We start from the raw sequence: 26,867 nt of genomic DNA on the forward strand, positions 1-26,867 counted from the left end.
TTTTCAGTGAGTTGTCATTACTCCTGAGCAATTAGCATAGAGCCAAGGGGTTGATTCTAAAGCATATGCATCTCTTACAATGTAAAACTTGAGGCTCTCTCCCCTCTTGGTTTTTTTTTTTTTTCACATTTCTGAATTGAAAAATCTTAATGCAGTCTGATTCAGCTTGTAGGCAAACATATGCACTTTAAGTGATGTAAGCATGCAGAAAAATTGCATCCAATTCTAACTTGAGGAAGGCCTGCAGTATTAAGTTTCCTGTGGCCATTCCACCCTTGACTAGAAGAGTAAAGATGGTTTACAAGTACACAGGTGCCAAAGCCCAAGGCAGACAGACAGGAACAGAGCTGTGAAGTCATGTTTTAGAGAAGAATGTTAAGTAATATGAAAACACAAATCCAAGGAACATTATGGAGTATCTATAACACCAAAGACGTGTTTATAGGAGTAGCCAGCAATGTTATCACAACTGTGGATAGAGGTAGCTATTAGGAGCCCAGTTTTCTGAGTCAAAAATAACTCTTGGACAAACCCAAAGAATCACAGTTAAAAGGTGACAGTGCTAGGATTTGAACCCAGGTTTCCAAATTACAAGGTCAAGGTCATCGCCCTTTTACCACATTCTCGTTGCTGGAAAAGGCAAAGGGCTCAAGAATTGACCAAGAGGACTGACAAATAGAGACAGACAGAGATGGGATGAAGAAACAGAGCGACAAGGGCTCCTAGCAAATTTTTACAGGTAGTATGCATTCAAACTTTTAAACTTTTCATAAGTAGTATGCAAAGTTTCTTAAGGATTTAGTGAAGAGTTTTGCTTATTTAACATCATGCACATACAATCACACCAAAAATTATGTATTAGTGAGGCTTGAGAATACAGTATTGGATTGGTCAATAAGTTCATTTGGGTGATTCCATAAGCTGTTATGGAATAAGCCACAGGAACTTTCTGGCGAACCCTATATATGATAAAATTCATTTGTGGAAAGAGCAGTGGGTCATGATTCTATTCTTGACGAGATGGGCCTGTGAGAAGTAGAGTTGAATGGGTCCAGGTATGACCTGCTGGGTCAAAGGGACATGCCATGTGGACATCCATGCTCTTGTGTTAGACTTCAAATGCAGATCTTCTTCCAGACATTCTATCTTAACCGTTATGGGGCCATGTTCTCTCTCCTGCTAAGTGAGAATTTATCCATGTTAGACTGGCTCAGATTTTTAAGAAGTGCTGAGAAATGCAACTCATACTAGCCATTTCATCTGGACATTGCACAATTTATAGCTAGAGAAAAGTACTAGTGGATCCCAGTGGGAAACCATGATGTAAGTGTAAATGCTGTCTACTTGAGTGTCCTGGGTACACTGGAGTATTAGTGCTGTTTGCAGTTTTTTAACTTTAGCATGAATATTTCAGGCATCTGGAGGCAGTCCAGATGAGAGCAGTGGAGACAATTAAACACTTGGAACTGACGAGTCCTGAGGAAAGAAGCTGGCTGCCTTTGGAGGAGGGAGGAGATCATTTTAAGGATATAAAAGGGATGATAACCAGCTGTTATCCACGTTCATTGGCAGAGATAAGTATCTAACCAGTCGCAGAGGAAATCTCAAACAGAAGAAAGAACACAAAGAAACCGGCTGGATACTAGACTAGAGCCATAAAGAGACTATACCCTCCTCCCATTGAAGGGATACTGGAAGCAGAAATACCACTGCCGACCTCTGTGTGGTATTTTGAGAATCAGCACAGTGTGCAATATAAGCAAACCCTCAATAAGCTGTAGTTTTCTTTCTCTTTCCCTGAAGAAATTCAGGTCAGAAGATGGTAAGTATTTTTTTGCCCTAGGCCAAGGGCTGGCAAAGTCCAGTGTGTGTGCTAAGTCATTTCAGTTGTGTCCAGCTCTCTGCAACCCCATGGAATGTAGTCCACCAGGCTCCTCTGTCCATGGGATTTTCCAGGCAAGATATTGGAGTGGGTTGCCATGCCCTCCTCCAGGGGATCTTCCCAACCCAGCGATCAAACCCACGTTTCCTGCATTGGTAGGCGGGGTTTTTTTTACCACTAAGCACCACCTGGGAAGCCCTGGCCGAGGGCCAGATCTGACCTGCCACCTGTTTTTGCCAGTGGTCTTATTGGAACACACTGTTGCCCGTTTGTTCATTTGCGTCTATACTAGGCTGCTGGAGACCTATCATGACTGAGTTGAGTAGTTGTCATGAGGACTAAATAACATTCATGAAGTGAAGTGAAGTCACTCAGTCATGTCTGACTCTTCGTGACCCCATGGACTGTAGCCTACCAGACTTCTCTGTCCACGGGATTTTCCAGGCTAGAGTACTGAAGTGGGTTGCCAACCTTCATAGCTGAACATATTTACTCTGGTCCTTTATAAGCAGAGTTTGCAGAGCCCTGCTGCTGGATAAAGATCAGGAAAAAGGAGCTGTCTGGGGTCTTCCAGGGATAGGCTTCAATTATTGCTTTGGATAAAGGTAAGTTGACTCTGAAAATTCCACTGAATGAAAAGTCAATGTCAATGGTATTGGCTGGATATGTCATGCATTTAGGTGGTGTGAGGTGCTTTTCTTGGGCTCCCCAAGAATTGCTATAGGTGTTTGCATCAGTGAAGACGAGTAATTTTATGCCTATCAAGTATGTGCACTGAAGGCGCAGTGACCCCTGTCAGTTTCACTGCTGAGCTGTCCCTTCAAATCATGAAATGTTTATGTCCCCCACCACAGAATAAAGATTTTCAAAGAAGGAGGTATGAAGTTGACAGTTGGGTCTTCTCTCTCCCACATGAGTTGGTCTTGACCTTTGAGGAGAGGCAAAGCTTCTCAACCAAATAAAAACAGGACTCACAGAGAACAACACCTGGGTGGTTTTTAAAACTAGATAAACCTTGAGATGGAAGAAAAGATTCCCTTTTATGTTTTTGTCTTCATTTTGATTCTTTGTTATCAAGTATATGATAAGATCAGGTCTGAGAGTCACAGTAAATGCAGTTTTGTGCCATCATAAGCTTTCTTCCCCAGTAAAAGGAGGCAGATTTTATTCTTTCTAACTGGCAGGCTCTTGTTTCAAAGGCCTTGAACTCCCGGCTGATACTGAAAAGACTTTGACAGGTCAAAGGGAAGCATTCTGAGTTGGAACAAAGAAACTCAAAGCCTCTATTCTCTCTGGTACCCAGCCTTGAAAATGCAAACAAAAGCAAGGCAGGGCAAGGCCGACCAATCATGGCCCAGACACGGGAGCCCAGGCACTGAGAATTTCCCAGCAGCCCCTGCACTCACCTCTCAGTGATATTCTTAGCGGTCTGTAGGAAACGCGCGTGATCATTCTCCTTCAGAGAGTGTTCTGCTTGGGAGATGAGTGATGCCGACCGCTCGATGCACTGTTTGCAGTTTGCAATCTGCTGAGCCAGTTTGCGAAGCCTCATCACCTGGAACAAAAGAGGCATGGAGATGGTTGGTTACCCGGGTGGGCTTGCTTAGTGAAAATGCATTGTGCTGGACTCTCGCAGTGTGTGAGTTCAGTTGTGTGCAAGTCATCCTTCACTAAAAGTTCAAAAGGGAGGCAGAGAAAGCTGCGAACCCCAGTCATTGCACTCTTGTCTGAGCTATTCTTTATCTTCTTGGAGAAGTGTCACTAATTTGTTTCAGGAGGAAGCCCTGAATTGCGAATTGCTTCCCTGTTGATGGGGAAAAAAGGTGTTGCCCAGTGTGAGTTAGAGGGTCACTGGGCCTCTTCCCTCAGCTATTCTGACACAATGACTGTAAGATCACAGGGAACCCTGGAACTTTCTCTATCGTATTTTTTCAGCCAATGAGAAAATAAAACATTGCTGTAGGTGCAAAACATGTGGCTTAAGTCAAATCAAAAGTTCTTTGCCATCCATGTAATAAAATGGTGATGTAAACACATTAGATAGTACTATTTCCCACACTATCACAAACTCATGTGTTAAATTAACAGAAAGGGAGCATTTTTTCCATTGATTAATATTTTTCCTGTTCCACAGATGAGAGAAAGCCAAAAAAAGCACAGCTGGGCCATTTCCCCTCACCGGGAACGTCATTTCCAGGCACTTTGTGCTTGCTTGATAACTAAAACTATTTTGATAAGCAGTTCCCAGTCCAGATAAAAATACTCATTTGGTTCCAACCTCCATTCCAACTTCTGATTCCGTCTTACTTGAAAATGACCCTCAAACATAACTGACCATTACCTCGGGGCAGGCTGTGATAAGTCCATGGTAACCCACTTGACCGGTCGCTCTGGTGCTTGCAGTGTGCTGGGAGACGAAGCCCTCTGGCCAGAAGCCAGGGGAAAATGAGAGTGCTAATTGGAACAGCAGTGCACCCTGTGTGCACTGCCCCCCCCCCGCCCCGCTCAAGTCTACACAGTCTGGGACAGGTCTTGGCCGGCTTTCTGATCATTCCGGAATGGAAAACAGCCTGGGGTGAAAGGGTAGGGAGGAGGCCAGTTCATCTGTCTTGCAGACAAGGCTGGCTCGGGTTCCCTCCAGAATTCCTGCTAACTCCAAGAAATTCCTCCTTTCTCCAAGTCATCATTATCATCCCCGTGCAAGTCTAATCGAAGTAAAGGAAGGAAGGAGATGTCAGAACTCGAGGCCTCTGAGGACTGTCCAATTTCAGCTCTGTTGTACCAGAGCAGACAAAGGAAATGAATGCTGAACTGCGAGGCAGCAGCCACAAGATTGCAGGCAAGGGTGAGATTCTTGAAAGTCAAGGGTTAGAGAAATGAAGTGTCAAAACTCTGGGGCATAGAGTATGTTATCTTAAGCCCGGTAAAAGATTTACCACATTACATATAATTACAGTGACCATCACTGCCGATTAACTGTGTTTGTTAGTTGAATAAAATGACACTTATTGTACACCAAATAGAATTTAGCTTCTAAGAGCATTATATCCAGAGGTAAAGCTCAGAAAGGCATCGAGTCCAATTCAAGATGCTGGAACATATCCAGAAGAAATTGTCAGAGGAAGGAATGCTTAATCACAAGTTACACGGCAGAACTGAAGGTATTTAGTATAATTCTAACAGCAACAAAACAAATAAGGCCCAAATATTCCTTTTGAGTAACTTCATGTCCTTTCAGTATACGTTGTAGTGATCACACAGATTACAAATGGCAAAATGCTTGACCTGCACTTTCTTCTTTAAAAAAAAAAAAAACACAAAATTCTATCATGATGCTGGAAATTCAAAGTGACATAAGAAGAAACGGAAAAAAAGTCCTAAATCATGCATAAGTTGAATTCAAGCCAAAAGGAGAGCCACCTTAGAAAATATACAAATGTTTTACAGAAGACAACTTGGTTTAATTTTAATTTTACTTTTGTGTAGAATTCCATCTGATAGACCAGACTAGAGCACAAGAATCAGTTGGGGATCTCTTAAAGAAAACCTGTAAATATCTGGGCCAACACTTCGAAATCCTAGGTGAGGAGTTGTAATTGGCGGGCTGTGGGAATCTGCATTTTACCAAGCAATAATGTTTTTTGATCTGCAGGTGATGAATCACCAGAATGGATGGGATTAGCATTTAAAAAAACTAAATGAAAGAGGAGAGGAGAAAAGACAGTAGCAGAGTGCATTCCTTGTAGAAAGGGTAAGTTGGGTTTTGTAAAACTTACTTCTCTACGTGTCTGTGTGTCAATGCTGGGTTTGATGTATTTTTTACTGTGGGTTTCAGTAAAAAGGAAAGAAAAAAGAAAAGAAAACCATTTTCCTAAGTTAGTTCACAAACTATGGTCTATGGACCATATCCAGCACAAAGCCTGTTTGTATAAATAAAGTTTTATTGGCACAGGGCCACATGCCTCTGTTTATGAATCATTTATGGCTGCTTTCACACTATACCATTGGGCAGTGGTGAGCAGTAATGACACAGCCTACAGGTCACAACTGAAAATATTTATTATACCTGACCCTTTACAAAGTTTGCCGACCTAAATGATTCTAAACAGATGGACATGATTTGGATCGCATCATATGAAGCACTGTCCTAGATGGTACCACACTTCAGGATCAGGCATTGAGTATTTAGCAAAATACGAATGCCTTCATTAGAAAACAGCTTTTAAAATATATTACTTAAATTTTTTTTCCAAGTTGGCAGTGTTCTTTTTTCCTTGGGGAAGTGTGACTGAATGTTGTAATTTGTGGAGTTCACTTCCACAGTCATCATGGAAATACTTTATTTGTTGGAATCTCCTTTTATTTGGGACATAGGTCTATTTATATCAATTTACTTGCTGTTTATTTTACCTTACAAATGCTTTTAAAAGTGGCCCTTTATTTTTCTTTAAGTTTATTTTAAGTGCTTTTATTATCTACATAGGGTTCTCACCCCAAAATTGTTTGGTCCAAACCATTGATCCTCAATTAACGAAAAGTATCTGAACTGAAAATAAGGACTGTACTGAGCATTTTTATAAGGCTATACAAACGCCCTGACATGGACTCCAGGGTAATTACCAGCAATTTTGGAGACTCAGAGCACATAAAAGTAGGGATGAGAAGGGACCCCCTTTTGTTTTTAGCTGCAGCTTTCTCAGATATGTGTCTGAACATAAGTACATCATTTGCTTAACCTGGAGTCTGCTGTCAGCTTTTCGTGTGTTGATGCGTGGATATGAAATTGATCCCCTGCTGCTGAAGAAATAAGCCAGCTCTTTCTTGGGGAGTCTCAGAGCTTGAGACTCTTCAGTCAGTCCAAGTATAAAGGCTGTTGAGCTATTATTTCAAAGAAGGCGCAGTGGTCTGAGGGCAGGAATTACCAGTCTGTACTAATGGGTAACAGCGTCATCTGATTGGCAGCCTTCCCCAGCCCCTCCCAGCCCCCCATCACGGTTGGAGGATATGCAGTGAGTTTGTTTTCTCTGGGTCTGGGGCATTACGACTGGCACTAAATACAGAGGCAAAGTCAAGAGGCGGGTCAGATTAACCTTTGTGGGCTCCATGATTCTGCCTTCGGCTCCCCATTTCTAAGTGCTAGTCCGAGCGCTTCTCTGGATTGCATGTCTTCAGACTTCCCAGTCACCACCCTGGACACCCTCACTGGGCCCCAAGCCCGTACCTGGAGATGCTGGGCAGGGAGTTGGCATGCATGCTCTTCTTTTCTTTAAAAAGTCTCTCTGACACCCGATTCCCTGGCCAGGGATTTAGTCACTGTGAATTCCCAGCTTAGGGATGAACTAGTCCTTGGTCATGTGCCAAGGTAGTAACTCAATGGAAAGCTGAACTGGGCCCTCATCTTCTGAGATCACGTCCCTGGGCAAACGTGCATTTTTAAGAAGGGATACACTTCAAAAGTACAATTTTTCAAGTCACATGACCAGTGTTGCCATACATAGCACCAGCGTTAGCAAATGTCAGTGTTTTCATCATATTAGCATAGGATTTTTCAGAAGGCAGTAAAATATTATTGATGACATTGAAGCCCTTGAACGTCCCTCCCTAATTCCATTCATGTCTCTCTCTAGAGGAAAACACACTTCTGATGACTCCCAAGCATGCTAATGTATGTTTGCCTCAATAGTGTATGCAGTTTCTGTAGTTCATCAAACTGTATATAATATTTCTTACTCTCTATGAATCATTATAAACCTTGCTTCTCTTTCTGTGACTTGTCCATATAAATATGTATCACCTCAGTTCATTGCTTTTAATTTCTGAAGACTATTCCATGGTATAAATACACAAGTTCAGTTCAGTCACTCAGTTGTGTCCAACTCTTTGCAACCCCATGGATTGCAGCACACCAGGCCTCCCTGTCCATCACCAATTCCCAGAGCTTGCTCAAACTCATGTCCATCGAGTTATGAGTGATGCCATCCAACCATCCCATCCTCTGTCACCCCCTTCTCCTTCTGCCCTCAATCTTTCCCAGCATCAAGGTCTTTTCCAATGAGTCAGTTCTTTGCATCAGGTGGCCAAAGTATTGGCGCTTCAGCATCAGTCCTTCCAATGAATATTCAGGACTGATTTCCCTTAGGATTGACTGCTTTGATCTCCTTGCTGTCCATGGGACTCTCAAGAGTCTTCTCCAACTCCACAGTTCAAAAGCATCTGTTCTTCGGTGCTCAGCCCTCTTTATGGTTCAGCTTTCACATGCATACATGATTACTGGAAAAACCTGGTATTTCTATCTCTGTGAGAATTTTTCAGTTTGTTGTGATCCGCTCAGTCAAAGGCTTTAGTGTAGTCAATAAAGCAGAAGTAGATGTTTTTCTGGAATTCTCTTGCTTTTTCTATGATCCATTGGATGTTGGCAATTTGATCTCTGGTTCCTCTTTTACAAATCCAGCTTGAACATCTGAAAGTTCTCAGTTCACATACTGTTGAAGCCTGGCTTGGAGAATTTTGAGTATTACTTTGCTAGAGTGTGAGGTTGAGTGCAGTTGTGCAGTAGTTTGAGCATTCTTTGGCACTGCCTTTCTTTGGGATTGGAATGAAAACTGACCTTTTCCAGTCCTGTGACCACTGCTGAGTTTTCCAAATTTGCTGGCATATTGAGTGCAGCACTTTCACAGCATCATCTTTTAGGACTTGAAATAGCTCAGCTGGAGTTCCATCACCTTCCCTAGCTTTGTTCATAGTGATGCTTCCTAAGGTCCGCTTGACTTCAGACTCCAGGATGCCTGGCTCTAGGTGAATGATCATACCATCATGTTTATCTGAGTCATGAAGATCTTTTTTGTACAGTTCTTCTGTGTATTCTTGCCACCTCTTCTTAATATCTTCTGCTTCTGTTAGGTCCATACCATTTCTGTCCTTTATTGTGCCCATCTATGCATGAAATACTCCCTTGGTATCTTTAATTTTCTTGAAGAGATCTCTAGTTTTTCCCATTCTGTTGTTTTCCTCTATTTCTTTGCATTGATCACTTATAAGTTAGTTGTCATAAAACAGCTTTACTGAGATACAGTTAATATAGAAGAAACTGTACATATTTCAAGTACAAGTCTGATTAGTTTTCAAATATGTATAAACCCATGAGAGAGTCCCTATTTTCAAGGTAATGAATATATATATATATATATATATATATATGTATGTATGTATGTATGTATGTATATATCATACCCCCAATTCTCTTTCTGCCCCTTTGTCATTTATCCTGCCCACCTCTCTGTCACTCATCCTTAAGCATTTACTGATTTGTTTTCTGCCACTGTAGCTAATTAGAAAGAGTTGTTTCTGGAATTCTGTATGAATATACTCATGCAGTATATACTATTTTCTGTCTGGCTTTTTTCACTCATGATTCATGTTGTCACATGGGCTTCCTTGCTGAATAGCATTGTATGGAAATGCCACTAATCATTTCTGTATTCATCTGTTGATAGCCTTTGGGTCATTTGCAGTCAAGGGCTATTGTTGTTGTTTAGTCATTAAGTTGCGTTTGACTCTTTTGCAACCCCATGGACTGTATCCCACCAGGATTCTCTGTCCATGGGATTTCCCAGGCAAGAATGCTGGGGTGGGTTACTATTTCCTTCTCTAGGGAATCTTCCTAAACAAGGGATCTCCTGCATCTCCTACATTGGCAGGTGGATTCTTCACCACTAGTGCCACCTGGAAAACTATTACCCTTAATATTACCATGAAAATTCATGTCCAAGTTTTATATAAACCTCTGCTTTCATTTTCCTTGGTAAACACCTAAAATGGCTGGATGGAAGGGTACGTGTATATTTAACTACTGAAGAAACTGTCAAACAGTTTTCTAAAATACAGTTTCCATTCTTAGAGCCGAGTGTGAGTTACAGTTAATCCACAGTCTTACCAGCACTTGGCATAGTCCATCTTTTTAATTCAACCATCCTAAGAGGCATCTCACACGCTAGTAAAGTCATGCTCAAAATTCTCCAAGCCAGGCTTCAGCAATATGTGAACCGTGAACTTCCAGATGTTCAAGCAGGTTTTAGAAAAGGCAGAGGAACCAGAGATAAAATAGCCAACATCCGCTGGATCACGGAAAAAGCCAGAGAGTTCCAGAAAAACATCTATTTCTGCTTCATTGACTATGCCAAAGCCTTTCACTGTGTGGATCACAATAAACTGTGGAACATTCTGAAAGAGATGGGAATACCAGACCACCTGACCTGCCTCTTGAGAAACCTGTATGCAGGTCAGGATGCAACAGTTAGAACTGGACATGGAACAACAGACTGGTTCCAAATAGGAAAAGAAATACGTTAAGGTTGTATATTGTCACCCTGATTATTTAACTTATATGCAGAGTACATCATGAGGAACGCTGGGCTGGAAGAAGCACAAGCTGGAATCAAGATTGCCGGGAGAAATATCAATAACCTCAGATATGCAGATGACATCACCCTTATGGCAGAAAGTGAAGAGGAACTCAAAAGCCTCTTGATGAAAGTGAAAGAGGAGAGTGAAAAAGATGGCTTGAAGCTCAACATTCAGAAAACGAAGATCATGGCATCTGGTCCCATCACTTCATGGGAAATAGATGGGGAAACAGTGGAAACAGTGTCAGACTTTATTTTTTGGGCTCCAAAATCACTGCAGATGCTGATTGCAGCCAGGAAATTAAAAGATGCTTACTCCTTGGAAGGAAAGTTATGACCAACCTAGATAGCATATTAAAAAGCAGAGACATTACTTTGCCAACCAGGGTCCGTCTAGTCAAGGCTATGGTTTTTCCCGTGGTCATGTATGGATGTGAGAGTTGGACTGTGAAGAAAGCTGATCAGCGAAGAATTGATGCTTTTGAACTGTGGTGCTGGAGAAGACTCTTGAGAGTCCCTTGGACTGCAAGGAGATCCAACCAGTCCATTCTAGAGGAGATAAATCCTGGGTGTTCATTGGAAGGACTGATGCTGAAGCTCCGATACTTTGGCCACCTCATGCAACAAGTTGACTCAATGGAAAAGACTCTGATGCTAGGAGGGATTGGGGGTGGGAGGAGACGGGGACGACAGAGAATGAGATGGCTGGAAGGCATCACCGACTCGATGGACATGAGTTTGAGTGAACTCAGGGAGTTGGTGATGGACAGGGAGGCCTGGCGTGCTGTGATTCAGGGGGTCACAGAGAGTCGGACATGACTGAGCTACTGAACTGAACTGAAGAGGTAAGTAGTTGTATCTCACTGAGGTTTTACTTTGCATTTCCTTAATGACTTAATGATTTTTACCATCTTTTCATGTGCTTATTTGTCATCCTGATACCTTCTTTGGTAAAGTAGCTATTCAGATCTTTTATCTGTTTTGGTGAAGGGGTCATCTATTTCCTTAATCATGAGTTTTGAAAATCTGTTATATATTCCAGATACATGTACTTGGTTAAATAAATCATTTATAAATATTTTTTCCTATTGTGTGGTTTGTCTTTACACTCACTTCAGAGTGCCTTGAGAAGTTTTTACTTTTGATAATATAAAATGTATAATTATCCCTTAGTTTGTAAATATTTCTTTTATGTTTTTGCCATTGTATATAATCTTGGGCCAACCCAAGTTCACCAAGATTTCCTCCTGTGTTTTCTCTTCTAGAGTCTTCATAGTTTTTACATTTAAGTATATGACCCATGTATATTTAATTTTTGTATGTAGTGTGAAGTACAGATCAAGTTATCTATTCTTATGTGTAGAGTATCCCCCTATGGAGGCTGAAACTCAGCTTCCAAAATTGCCTTCCAGCTGAGTTTTCTTTGCGACTTCAGTGTAGACATTTTCCCCTCCAAAACTTCTAATTTGTTGTTTTTATATTTATTTTTTCTTATTTCCTATCTTCCTTTTTGTGGTTTCACAACTTTTTGCTCTTCTAAGATGGAAGTTATTCCTCTGTGGATCTCTTTGAACATCTAAATATTTTCCCATCAAATTCCTTTTATCTGAGGTGAGAAAATGTCTTCGTTGATTTTGTTGGGGGTGTTTTAGAAATTCAAGATATCTTTATATGCTTTGGAAGTGTGGTTTGGGTTTCAGTTTTCAAAGGGCAGCAGTCATTCATAAGTTTTATTCCTCCCTCACTCACCTTGCTTAGCCTACCCTGTCTGTCTTACAGTCGCCCTCACCTCATCCTTGGGGGTCCTCATGCAGGAATCTTGTATTATCTCTGCATTGCTGAAGCTCTCGCATTTTGTGTAGGCATCAGAAACAGTAAGTGCAGAGCCAGGCTCCAACCCAACTGACTTGCTCTAGACTCCCAGGCCTGAAGTTTGCCAAAAGCTCTGACCCAAGGTGAAGGCTGGCAAGAAACTTTTGTCAGTCCCTTTCAGTGAGCTGAGAAGCCTTATCTTGTTTGGGGCCTGGCTATGTGTCTCTTTGCTTTTCTCTTTTACTATGTTCTGGATCACAGACACATTCTGAGCAGAGTGGGTACACCAGAGCATGAAGCCCACGAATCATCTAGGCTGGTACTGGGGATACCCTTTTGCTACTTTGATCTAGTTTATGAGAGTAACCCTCATGCTGGGGAGGTAAGTAAGGGAAAGGAGGACCTGCTGGCCAGGAGGTTGTGGTGGAGTCATTGCAAGCTGAATAAGGGCCCCCAAAGATGCCCACATCCTAATCCCAGGAGTTTAAAAAAAATGTGACCTTACATGTTCCTTTACACAGGAGTCTTGGCAGATGTGACTAAATTCAGAATCTGGAGCTGGGGGAATATTATCCTGGATTATCTGGGTGATCCCAATATAATTATAAGGATCCTGATGAGAGAGAACCAGGAGAGTCTATGCCAGAGAAAAGAGATCTGAGGCGGGAAGTAATGCTCAGAGTGATGTGATGAAGAAACCAGCAGCCAAGGAATGCAGGTGGTTCCTATAAGCCAGAAAAGAAATGAATTCCATTGTACACCTTCAGAAAGAAACAGCACTGCTGAAATATTGACAGGAGCCTAGTTGTGACTGGTTTTAGACTTCTGACCTCCAGAAGGTCAGATAATAAATTTGTGTTGTGTTAAGCCACTAAGTTTGTGGTAATTTGTTTGAGCAGCAATAAGGAAGTAATGTGTATTGAGATCTGATCCCTGTACATGACCATGTAAGGGTAAACAAATTGTCTTCCATATGCATATTAATAATTAATTACAGTTGTTTTCAGGCTCTCATGTGTCTAAGAACCTGGAAGATGTCAGGTATTAAGAAATATACACATGGTGCCTGATGATGGAAGAGGACACAGATCCAATACAGATTCCAGACTGACAGTATAATTTCTATGTGGGGTAAATAATTGTGTAACACATCTCAGTCCATCCTTGGCCAGGGAATAATTTTTTTAAAAAAACTTCATTTTGTCCAGGAGTATAGCCAATCAACAATGTTGTGATAATTTCAAGTGAACAGCAAAGGGACGGACTCAGCCATACATATACATATACATACTCATGTATCCATTCTCCCCCAAACTCCCCTCCCATCCAGGCTGCCACATGACATTGGGCAGAGTTCCCTGTGCTGTCCAGCAGGTCCTTGTTGGTTCTCCATTTTAAATATAGCAGACTGTATATGTCCATGCCAAACTATCTCTTCAAGTTGGGGAATAATTTTATATTAATTTGATAATCCACTGGAACAGCTTCAAGACCTATTTGATTTGACCTTAACTTTTGTCATCATCATCACAATGTACAGGTATAAATGTTTTTCATTCTACATAGACAAAGCAGTCTAAAATATTATACAATGAGAGTACATTTCAAATTTTGTAGAAAACCGAAGAGCATAGACATTTGCTTTTGTAATCTCTATATACTACTTAATTCTTGCTGATTGGATTTAATTATACATATTTCCTTATAGTTATGAGCACTAATAAGAGAAATTCAAGAATTGATTTGATTGTGAACAAACTTTTTTATTTTTAAGTATTTACAAAATTGTCTTGAGGGTGGCAGAGAAATGGGATAAAGTGGATCAAAAATCTATCAATACAAATATGACTACTTTAAAAACAGAATAAAGTGATTTTAGAGTTATCAGCATTTTGAAATAAATTTTGAATAAGACGGCCATAAAGAATATAACTTAAACTGGTGAATTGCTTTTTGAATATAGGGCACTGTAAAACCATGGGAATTTCAGACATATAAACATTAGAAAAGAAGTACTATTAATAGATCCACAAAGGGGTTTATGACAGGAGTTTTGCCACCATGAAATGACACCTGTCTAAATTCCCTCAGGGACATGAGAAAGCACTTCATAATTTCTGTAGATAAAGACTGACTTATTTAAACAAGTATTTAGTGCCATGTTAAGTGCTGGGATAAAGCAGTAAATGTGAAATGAACTCTTCTCTATGAAACCTACCTTTTCCCAGAGAAGAGAGACAGAAAACTGGGGCTCTAATATACCAGAGCTCCGAGCTGTGCCCTGGAGTTGGGTCATGGAGCAGCCTTTGCATTGTGGGTGTGTTCAGGAGACCATCACACGAAGAAAGGGTGGAGCAAAAACTGGCCCATGAAGGGGCTTTGACCTACTTCCTAAAGACTTAAAGAGTACAACCACAGAAAATACAGAAAAAGGAGGCATTCAGTATTTCTTAAGCTATTGGCATGCATGGGAGTATATTTTCTCCAGGTAGAGAATTTGAAACCTTCTGCCCTAGAAATCGTACCTTTCCTTCTTTGATCTTGGTTCCAATGATTTGTCGTCTTTGCTGAATGATCTCAATAAGTAGATCACATTCCTCCATCAATTTGGCTTCTTGACGTGATGCATTGACCTATGGGATAGATAAAATGGTGAGCATTAATTTAGTGTTTGTTTTCCATTAAATGCTCCTTTTTAAGATGTAGACTAGTAAATTTCTATTAATTGCTGGAAAGATACTTTATTAAAAATTTATTGAGGAAAAGTTGCTGGACAATGGTATATAAGTTAGGCATACAATATAGTGAGTCACAATTTTTAAAGGTTATACTCCATGTCTAGTTATCCAGCAATCGCACTCCTGGGCGTACACACCAAGGAAACCAGAATTGAAAGAAACACATGTACTCCAATGTTCATTGCAGCACTGTTTATAATAGCCAGGACATGGAAGCAACCTAGATGTCCATCTGCAGACGAATGGATAAGAAAGCTTTGGTACATATACACAATGGAGTATTTTTCAGCCATCAAAAAGAATGCCTTTGAGTCAGTTCTAATGAGGTGGATGAAATTGGAGCCTATTATACAGAGTGAAGTAAGCCAGAAAGAAAAACATCAATACAGTATACTAACGCATATATATGGAATTTAGAAAGATGGTAACCTTAACCCTGTATACGAGACAGCAAAAGAGACATAGGTGTATAGAACAGTCTTTGGGACTCTGTGGGAGAGGGTGAAGGTGGGATGATTTGGGAGAATGGCATTGTAGCATGTATATTACCATATGTGAAATGAATCACCAGTCCAGGTTCGACGCATGAAACAGGATGCTCAGGGCTGGTGCACGGGGATGACCTGGAGGGAGGATATGGGGAGGAGGGAGGTGGGAGGGGGGTTCAAGAAGGGGAACTCATGTACACCCGGGGTGGATTCATGTCAATGTATGGCAAAACCAACCAATATATTAATGTAAAGTAATTAGCCTCCAATAAAAAAAATAATAATAAAATTAAAAAAATACTGGCTATATTTCCTGTGTTATACAATATATCCTTGTAGCTTATCTATCTTATACATAGTAGTGTATACCTCCTGGGTTGGGAAGATCCCCTGGAGAAGGAAATGGCTACCCACTCCAGTATTGTTGCCTGGAGAATCCCATGGACAGAGGATCCTGGCGGGCTGCAGTCCACAGGATCACAAAGACTCTGACACAAGTGAGTGAGTAACATACTTTCACAGTTTATACCTCTTAATCCCCTACTACGTCTTCCCTCTCTCCACTGGTAACCACTAGTGTGTTCTCTAAATCTGTGATAAAAAGATGTTTTCAGTGTTAACTCTTCTTCCAATTATGCAGGGATGGCAAATATAAGACTTACATGTCTACCTACTCCCTACCTTGCATCCTTGGAAAACATTTATTAGCCATCTCTTTTTGCTAAGCCATGCTCAATCTCAGGATCGTTCCTAACACACCATGTGTGTAGCTATTACCAATTAATTGAAAATTGATATTTGCAATTCCTGTTTTTATATTTTGAAGGGAAGTGCAGTTTCAGGCTACTAAACAAAAGTTAAACTAATACTGTTCTTTTATGGAGGACAGATTATGATCAATATCTTTTGGACACATTTTCCAAAAGCAAATTAGCAAGGTGGCATCACATTTATTTAACTTGTCTTTTATATACAGATGCAAACTTTGTGTTTAGTCACTATGAAAACATCAAAAAGGAAAAGGATGGTTGAATATCTTATAAATCTTATGACATAATTTTAAATGTTATCTCTGGAAGTCTGGGGATCTACCATAAAAGCCTGCCATTCTGCTGGCAAGATCGATCATTGTCGAACGGCTTGCATTTGAAGTTTGTAAGGCTTACTGTATGCAAGAAAGGGTTAACATTAGCTCATTCTTGGCAACTGGGCTTGGGAAATACTGTGCACATGCTGTGTCCTCCACCTTATGATGATTCTGAAATGTTATTCATAGAGACCCAAAAACTACAGCTGTGGGAGATGGAGATAGGACAGGCCTGAGTTTATGATTTTAACACAGCACAGGAGAAGTGGCTGTGCTGTTATAAAGAATGCCAATAGACAACTGATGATTCCAGTATAACTCAGGGAGGAGACAGGGCCCAGACATGTAGCTCTTTTGATTGGGCATACTTTATTTAACTAGCGTAATTTCAATCTCTGTGAATGAGATAAACTGGAAGTGGGGTCAGGAGTTCTTGTCATTCCTTTTGACTTCACACTGAATTTAATAACTGACAACAAGCAAGCTGTGAAAAGGATGGCAGTCTATTGAAACCAAGAACCCATTATGATGGAGAAAGTGAAATTTGTGGAAAATAGCACCTTACACTTGAAAAATATCTCCTGGAATGACCCCTAAGAGCTAAGCTGTATTTGAACATGAACATACAATCAAGGTAAATCTGATTGGAGGCAAGCTCCTTGTAGGGATCTTTGGGTGTTATATGACATGAGGCATCTATTCCAGGCACCTGGAGCCATATTTAACACAGAATAGACATTCAAAAACTATTTGTTCAATGAATAGATAGTGAAAATGACCTTCCAACAAGAGACAAGGTAACATGTAATCAGGCAAGTAGGTTTCCTGGTATACTGCAAGTCGGTAATATGCAGGTATTGAACGTGTTGGTTTCCTAAGACTGTGTAGACACAGAAGCATGTCATCATGATTCTTTTTAGGGGGGAGGGTATTAACTTTCCTTATAGCCTTATTGAAATATTCTTTGTATATCATAAAATTTACCCATTTAAAGTGTACAGTTTGTGGGTTTGAGTGTACTCAGAGTTTTAGAATCATCATCACAATCTAATTTTAGAAACTTTTCCACATCCCCTAAAGAATTCCATACCCATTTGCAGTAACTCCATATTCTGACTACCTACCCTATTTGAGGGCGTAGGTAACCTCTAGTCTATGATCTGTCTCTTTATGCATTTGCCTGTTCTCTACATTTCATATAAATGGAATCAAACAATATATGATCCTTTTTGGTCTGGGTGATTTCACTTAGCATAATGTTTTCAAGATTGCTCCGTGTCATTCCATGTGTCAGTACTTCATTCCTTTTTATGCCAAATATTATTACAGAAGTAATACACCACATTTTGTTTATCCATCCTCTAGTAGATGGACATTTGGGTTGCTTCTATTTTTTGGTTACTTAGAAACAGTATCACTGTGAACACTCATGTATAAATTTCTGTGTGCACATATGTATTCATTCTTCTTGAGTATAGAAGAATTTCTGGGTCACACGTCAACTCTGTGTTTAACTTTTTGAAGAACTGCCAAACTGGTTTCCAAAGGGGCCGCATCATTTTAGATTCCAAGAACAAGTATGTGAGGATTCCAATTTCTCAACATCCTTGTCAACACTTGACACTGTCTGTCTTTTCTGTTTTATTCATCATAGTGGGTGTGGAGTAGCATCTTCTTGTGGTTTTGAGTTGCATTCCCTGATGGCTAAAGATGTTGAGCATCTTTTCATGTGCTTAGGGAACATTTGTGTACCTAATTCAGAGACGACTATGTAGATCTTTTGTTCTTTTTGTAATTGGGCCATTTACCTTACATAGTAAATTCTATGATTTCTTTATATATTTTGGATACCCAGTCCCTTATTAGCTATGTGATTAGCAAATGTTTTCTCCCGTTCTGTAGGCTGTCTTTTCATTTTCCTGATGGTGACACTGGAAGCACAAAAGTTTTTAATTTTGATAACATCTAATTGATCTACTGTTCTACTGTCACTTGTGTTTTTGGTATCATAGGTAAGAAACCTAATCCAAGGTTGTGAAGATGTATGCCTCGGTTTTCCTCTGCAAGTTTTATCTCTTACATATATATCTGTGAGCCATTTTAAAATAAGTTTTATGTATGGTGAGAAATAGGGATCCAACTTTATCCTTTTATTTATGGATATCCAGTTGCTAAAGCACAAAAGACAATTCTTTCCTCCATTTCAGTATCTTAGCACCTGGTCAAAAATCAGTTGGCTATACTGTGAGGTCCTTAGGTTTTGACATTACTGCTAACATATTCTCTGCTTAAAGATTTTTTTCTAGTTTTGACTAAATCTAGTGAGACCATGCTAGTCACTCTTAAGAAGGTACCATGAAGTGTGGTATGGAGTACAAGCTCTTCTCATGGGGTGATTTTGAGAAAGTCAAGGAGTTTCTAAGTTTCTGTATGTTGTAAAATGAGGTGATTATTGCCTGAGTAGGATCATTGTGGTAAATACAATACCACAATATATGATTACATTATGAAGCCATAGACACATGTGAGGTAGTACTGTCTGCATCGAGAAGCAGTTTCAGTAAGAGACTATGATACAGTTTGTGATCTATGTCACTCTCTAAATCATTGCAATTTGGGCTACTCTATGGTAGGAAAAGTGTGAAGTTTCCAAATTTTTATAACACTACCAATCTTCCATTCCAACAGGTACAATAAAGTAAGTTGAACGCTATCCTGTATTTCTAAACTCTTTCCACTACAAAGAAGTTTTCCACAGTACTGCAGTTTGATGTGTTACTTCAAAAATGTTAAGGATTTGATTGGACTTCATTTTTATATAGGCCATGAAATCAAATATGGCAGGGTGTATGCGTTGTTTGCAGTGTGTGCAGGTGTTTCTAGATCTTGGTTTTGGTTTGGAAGCTGGCTGCTCCTGGTTATGGTTTTACCATTTATGTCTGCTTCTGAAACCTGTGCAACATCACAGGAAAAGAAATGCAAATCAAACCACAATGAGATACTACCTCAAAGGGGTAAGAATGGCCATCAACAAAAAATCTACGCAAAATACTGTTGGCAGGCATGTCAACTGGGACAGACTCTTGAATAAATAAAGCGCTGTCAAGAAAATAAAGTACTTATTAGTAAATTGGGGTTCAACTGAATTAAATTGGAGGAGAAATAAGAAGTATTTGAAATCAGCTTGTGCTACTACAGAGAGGCAATCAGAACACTTGATTATGGAAATGCTCCTTAGCTCTATTTAGAACACTATATGTGTCAGAGTAAGTAAGTAAGTAGTCTCCTTAGCTCTATTAGAATACTATATGTGTCAGAGAAAGTAAGTCTGCTTAGCTCTCCTTAACACATTATGTGTCAGAGTAAGTACCTCTCCTTAGAAGCCTATATGTGTCAGAAGAACTAAATAAGTCTCCTTAGCTCTCCTTACAACACTGTATCTGTCAGAGTACCTAAGAAACTAAGTAACTCTCCTTAGCTCTCCTTAGAACACTCTTATGTGTCAGAAAAAGTAAGTAACCAAGGAAGTCTCCTTAGCTCTCTTTAGAATACTGTATGTGTGAGAGTAACTAAGTAAGTCACTTAGCTCTCCTTAGCTCTACTGAGAATACTATCTGTGTCAGAGTACCTAAGTAACTAAGGAAGTCTCCTTAGACCTCCTTAGCTCTCCTTACAACACTATGTGTCAGAGTAAGCAAGAAAGTCTCATTAACTATCCCTCAGTTCAGTTCAGTTGCTCAGTTGTGTCCGACTCTTTGCGACCCCATGAATCACAGCACCCAGGCCTCCCTGTCCATCACCAACTCCCGGAGTTCACCCAAACTCATGTGCATCGAGTCGGTGATGCCATCCAGCCATCTCATTCTCTGTCGTCCCCTTCTCCTCCCACCCTCAATCCCTCCCAGCATCAGAGTCTTTTCCAGTGAGTCAACTCGTCGCATGAGGTGGCCAAAGTACTGGAGTTTCAGCTTTAGCATCAGTCCTTCCAATCTCCTTAAGACACTATACGTGTCAGAGTAATTAAGTATGTAAGTAGGTAAGTCTCTTTCTCTCTCCTCAGAACCCTGTACGTGTCACAAAGGTAAGTAACTCTCTTAGCTCCCCTCAGTACACTAGATGTGTCACAGTAAGTAAGTAGGTAAGTCTCCTTATCACATAATGTGTCCAAGGAAGTAAGTAAGACTGTAGCTCTGCTTAGTTCTCCTGAGCTCTCCTTAGAACACTGTGTGTCAGAGTAAGGAAGTATGTCGCCTTAGCTCTGCTTAGTACACTATGTGTCTGAGGAAGTCAGTCTCCACAGCTCTCCTTAGCTCTCCTTGGAATACTATATGTGTCAGAGAAAGTACGTAAGTCTGCTTAGCTCTCTTTAGAACACTATATGTGTCAGAGTAAGTAAGTAGGTCAGAGTCCTTAGCTGCCTTAGATCTCCTTAGAAAACTATATGTGTCAGACTAAGTAAGGAGGTAAATCTCCTTAACTATCCTTAGTTCTTCTTAGAAGACTCTATGTGTCACAGTACTTAAGTATTTAAGTAGGTAAGTCTCCTTAGCTCTACTGAGAACACTATATGTGTCAGAGTACATAAGTAACTAAATAAGTCTCCTTAGCCCTCCTGTGCTCTTCTTAGGACACTATGTGTCAGAGTAAGTAATAAATATCCATTGCCCTCCTTAGAACATTGTTATCAGAGTAAATAAGTAACCAACCAAGTAAGTCTCATTTCTCCTTAGAAAACTGTGTCAGAGTAAGTAAGTAAGTCTCCTTACCTCTCCTGACACTATACCTGTCAGAATGAGTAATTAAGTCTTAGCTCTCCTTAGCACACTGTATGTGTAAGAGTAACTAAGTCTCCTTTATCCTCCTTAGCTCTCTTTAGAACACGATGTTTCAGAGTACAGAAGTCTCTTTAGCTCTCCTTAGCACACAGTATGTGAAGGAAAGTTACTTGGCTCAAAATAGCCTAGAGTTAAAACTCCCCTCTGGGTCCTCCCCACCATTCTATGCAAAACAAAGAACTCCCTCACCCGAAGGAGAAAAAATGGACATTAAGGTTGATCACACCCAGCTCCCAGCCAGTCCAGCCTCTGGCTGATCTCCAGAATTCCTTGCCCCAGCCGTTTAAGAGATAACTACTCCAAACGACCTTGGAGAAGAAGAACTGGCCCCCTTAAGACAGCAGATTTCCACATATATGCCTATATATACTTACTCTTTTCTTGGGTTAGGGCAGCAGCTCACTAATCTGACTGCTGCCCCTTCTTGCCTCATTAAAGGTGATCTGTTCCTGTAAAATGCTGGTCTTTTTCTGAACCTCGCCTTCTCTAACTCCTTTACCCTACAATATGTGTCAGAGAAACTAAGTGAGTCCTTAGCTCTTCTTAAAACACTATATGTGTCAGAGAAAGTAAGTAACTAAGTCAGTCTCCTTAGCACACTATATGTGTCAGGGTAGGTAAGTAAGTCTCCTTAGCTGTATTAGAATACTCTATGTGTCAGAGTAAGTAAGTTAGTCTGCTTAGCTCTCCTTAGCACACTGTGGGTCAGAGTAAGTAAGTAAGTAGTTAAGTCTCCTTAGCACATTATGTGTCAGAGTATGTAGGACTCCTTAGAACACTATACGTGTCAGAGTAAGTAAATACCTGTGACTGTCTTAGCTCTCCTTAGAACACAGCAAGTGTCAGAGTAAATAAGCAACTAAGTCTTCTTAGATCACTGTGTCAGAGTAATTAAGTAAGCAACTAAGTAAGTCTACTTATTTCTTCTTAGAACACTATGTGTCAGAGTAAGTATGTCTGCTTAGCGCTCCTTAGCTCTCTTCAGAACACTATATGAGTCAGAGTAAGTAAGTAGGTAAGTCTCCTTAGCTCTGCTTTGCTCTGCTTACTTCTCCTGATGTCTCCTTTGCACTATGTGTCATAGTAAATAAGTAAGTCTCCTTAGCTCTGCTTAGAACACTACAGTGTCAGAATAAGTAAGTCTCCTTAGCCCACTATATGTGTCAGAGTAAGTAAGTCTGCTTAGCTCTCTTTAGCACACTATGTGTCAGAGTATATAGGTCTCCTTAGAAGCCTGTATGTTTCAGAGTAACTAAGTATGTCTCCTTAGCCCTCCTTAGCTCTTCTAGAACACTATATGTGTCAAAGTTAAGTAAGTCTCCTTATGTCTCTTTAGCTTTGCTTAGAACATTATGTGTCAGAGTAATAAAGTAAAGTAGATAAGTCTCCTTACCACATAATATGTCCGAGGAAGTAAGTATGACTCCATAGCTTGGTTTAGCTCTCCTGAGCTCTCCTTAGAACACAGTGTGTCAGTGTAAGTAACCAAGTAGGTAAGTCTCCTTAGAACAGTATGTGTCAGTAAATCAGTCGGTCTCCTTAGCTCTGCTTAGAACACTATGTGTCAGAGTAAGTAGGTAAGTCTCCTTACCACATAATGTGTCTGAGGAAGTTAGTAATTAAGTATGTCTCCACAGCTCCGCTTAGCCCTCCTTAGAGCACTATATGTCAGAGTAAATAAGTAAGTTGCCATACCTCTCCTTAGCTCTGGCAGTAAGTCTCGTTAGCTCTTTAGAACACTATATGTGTCAGAGAAAGTAAGTCTGCTTAGCTCTCCTTAGAACACTATATGTGTCAGAGTCAATAAGAAACTAAGTCTCCTTAGCTCTCCTTACAACACTGTGTCTGAGAAAGTAAGTAACAAAGGAAGTCTCCTTCGCTTTACTTAGCTCTCCTTAGAACAGTATACATGTCAGAGTAAGGAAGTAAGTCTCTGTAGCTCTGCTTAGCTCTCCTTAGAACACTGTGAGTCAGAGTAAGTAAGTAGGTAAGTGTTCATAGCTCTCCTTGCATACTATGTGTCAGAGTAAGTCTCCTTAGCTCTCCTTAGAATAGTCTATGTTTCAGAGAAAGTAAGTAACGAAGGAAGTCTTTGTAGCTTTCCTGAGCTCTCCTTAGAACACTGTATGTGTCAAAGTAGTAAGTAAGTAAGTCTCCATAGCTCTCCTTAGAACACTGTGTCAGAGTACGTCAGTAAGTGGTAGCTAAGTCTCCTTAGCACTCCTTAGAACATTGTATGTGTCAAAGTAACTAACTTAGTAAGTCCCCTTAGAACACTGTATGTGTCAGAGTAAGTAAGTAGCTTAGTAAGTCTCCTTAGCTTTCCTTAGCGCTCCTTTCCTCTCATTAGAACACATGTGTCACAGTAAGTAAGTAACTAAGTCTCCCTAGTTCTCCTAGCTCTCCCTAGGACACTATATGTCAGAGTAACTAAGTCTTCTTACCTCTCCTTAGAACAGTATATGTGTCAAAATAAGTAACTAAGTAAGTCTCCTTAGCCCTCCTTAGAACACTATATGTGTCAGAGTAAGTAAGTAGGTAAGTCAGTAAGTCTCCTGAGCATACAATAGGTGTCAGAATAACTAAGCCCTTAGCTCTCCTTCAAACTAAGTAAGTCTCCTTAGCTCTCCACCAGGAATAAAAGTCACGACCCATGCACTGGAAAGCAAAGTCCTAACCCCTACCCACCCTGGAAGTCCGAAACATGTTCTGCTTCCCTCCTTACTCTCCCAAATTACCCTCATTTTACTAGACTAGGTTGGCTCCCTGATAAAGTAGAGATATAGCTCAGTTCCTAAACTTCATACAAGACTCAATCACAGAGAGCTTCAGAGGATGACTGATGAGGACAAAGCATATTGAGTATGCAGACAAACTAGAGGATGTCACTTCTCTCATGACCTCACATGCCGCTTACGATACTCTTGTATAGTTCTCTTGATGGATGGCTCCATTTTTCCCACTAGCAGGTATACGCTAATCTCCTACCATAATACCATATTCATAAACTGTAAAGATGGTTGCTGAATAAACATCGAAAGGTAAAAATGATATGTGGGAGCTTAAGAAACTTGTGATGATACAGAATTTTAGGAGACTTGTTCCTAGAATTTTTAAAGGACTTTAGAACTCAAATATTAACCAACATGTTAAAAATATATGACCCAAATCTGTTAATGACACCATGTCCTGTTACCCCTGTTACAACTCCTGTTAATACTTTTATCTTAGTTTCTATGGTTATATATACTTCCTTCCTTTCTTCCCTCCCTCCCTCCAAAGTACTATATTCAATATCCTATGATAAACCATCATATAAAGCTAACACAACATTGTAAATAAGCTATATCAATAAAATTAGTTATAAAAAACCCTCTTGTTTTCTGCTATGTTGATGTTATTGCTATGTTACACAGCCATAAAGAGAAACATATCTGATTCAGTTCTAATGAGGCAGGTGAACCTAGAGCCTATTATACACAGTGAAGCAAGTCAGAAAGAGAACCATAAATATTATATATGAACAAATATGTTTGCAATCTAGAAAGATACTACTTATGAACCTAGTTGCAGGGCAGCAATGGAGATGCCAACTTAGAGAACAGACTTAATGCCCACAGGACAGAAAGGAGAGGGTAGGATAAATTGAGAGTATCATGGAAACATGAACATTTACCATATGTAATGAGAATATGTTATGTGACACATGGAACTCAAACTGGGGCTACTGACAACCTAGAGGGGTGGGAAGGAGGTTCAAGAGGGAGGGGACATATGTTTACCTGTGGCCAAAACCGACACAGTATTGTAAAGCAATTATCCTCCAACTAAAAATTAGTAAATTGAAACGTTTGGGCAGAAGACCTAAGCAGACCTTTCTCCAAATATGACATCCAGATGGCTAATAAAGGCACATCAAAACTACAATGAGACATCACCTTAGAGCAGTCATGATGGCCATCATGAAAATATCTACAAACAGTAACAAGAGGACATGGAGAAAAGGGAACACTTTCGCACTGTTGGTGGGCATGTAAACCGATATAGACACTATGGAGAACAGTAGAGAGATTTCTTACAAACTTAGGAATACAATTACCATATGAGCCAGCCATTGCACTATTGGGCATATGCCCTGAGGAAACCATAATTCAAAAAGACAGATATACCCCAATGTTCATTCCAGCACTATTTACAATAACTAGGACATGGAAACAACCTACATGTCTGTTGACAGATGAATAGATAAAGCAGCTGTGGTACATGTTTACAATGGAATATTACTCAGCCATAATAAGAAACACATTTGAGTCCATTCTACTAAAGTGGACGAACCTAGAGCCTGTTATACAGAGAAAACCCAATATTGTACATTAACGCATATATATGCAATCTAGAAACATGGTACAAATGAACCTATTTGCAGGGCAGGAATAGAGACTCAGACACAGAGAACAGACTTATGGACACAGCAGGGACAGGAGAGGGTGGGATGAACTGAGAGAGTAGCACTGAAATATTATTAACATATATAAAATAGATACCTAATGGAAAGTCAACATACGTCACAAATCAATGCAACATTGCAAAGTAATTGTTCTCTAATCAAATTTAAAAAAAAACAAAATAATAAATATTTCCCTGATGGTCCAGTGGTTAAGGTTCCCAAGTGGTGCTATGGCAAAGAACCCGCCTGCCAACACAGGAGACATAAAAGATGTGGGTTCAATCCCTGGGTTGGGAAGATTCCCTGGAGGAGGGCATGGCAACCCACCCCAGTATTCTTGCCTGGAGAATCCCATGGACAGAGGAGTCTGGTGGGCTACAGTCCGTGGGGCCGCACAGAGTCGGACATGACTTAAGCAACTTAAGCACACCAGTAGTTAAAAATCCTCCTTGCAATGCAGGGGATGCATGTTTCATCCAAGGTCAGAGAACTAGGATTCCACATGTTGCAGAGCAACTAAGCCCACACACCGCAACTACTGAGCTCGGGCTCCACAACTGGAAAGCCCATGTGCAGCAGTGAAAAGACCCAGCAGAGTCAGAAATAAAAATTTTTGTAAATTAGGGACTTTTGAATCTGCATCCAAACTTCAAGGGATTAATGTTATTGTATTTTAATAACACTATTATTTCACACTGTTAGATGCTAAAATGTTCATACCAATCCCATCTCGCTCAAAAAGAAACATCAGAGGCGTTGCTCCAGGGCAACTAAACTAACACGGAGCAACAGGTGAGCCCATGATGCAGACAGGAAGCTGACGGTACAGGGCGTTTGTGTGCAAACAGGCTCTACGCCCTGCTGCAGACAGCTGACCAGGTGCGAAGAAAAATGCGGAGATTTGAGGGTGCTTTGGGTTTTCTTTTCCAAGGCAGTTGTCATGAACATTCCAGACCCTGGGGCAGAAGTTAGCCAGAGCTGGCAGAAGGAACAATGAAAGGGATTCTCATACTTGAGTTTGTATATAAAACCAAGCCAAGGAAAACTGAGAAAGAGCAGATGGTATTACTGTAATTCATCTAATATGTTTACATATAAACTTCATCCTGAAATTCTCTCACACCAAAGTCAAATATTTGTCGACTGAAGTCAAAGAGATGAGAGAGGAAAAGAAAT

General features: G+C 40.3%; 1 protein-coding gene across 4 annotated transcripts in view; it reads right to left on the reverse strand.

The window, feature by feature from the left end:
* Window positions 1-26,867, reverse strand: part of MID1 (midline 1) — a 415,132-nt gene that overhangs the window by 37,274 nt on the left and 350,991 nt on the right. For all 4 annotated transcript variants that reach the window (XM_055437738.2, XM_055437740.2, XM_055437737.2 and 1 more), the window contains exons 4-5: window positions 14,622-14,729; window positions 3,289-3,437 (exon numbers count right to left, since the gene is read on the reverse strand). In XM_055437738.2, coding sequence (XP_055293713.1) covers window positions 3,289-3,437; window positions 14,622-14,729 — 257 coding nt within the window. The remainder of the gene's footprint in view (window positions 1-3,288; window positions 3,438-14,621; window positions 14,730-26,867) is intronic.

The sequence above is a fragment of the Moschus berezovskii genome, chromosome X (assembly GCF_049115385.1).
Source record: "Moschus berezovskii isolate FMDL1 chromosome X, NW_MosBer_1.0, whole genome shotgun sequence".
Classification (NCBI taxonomy): Eukaryota; Metazoa; Chordata; class Mammalia; order Artiodactyla; family Moschidae; genus Moschus; species Moschus berezovskii.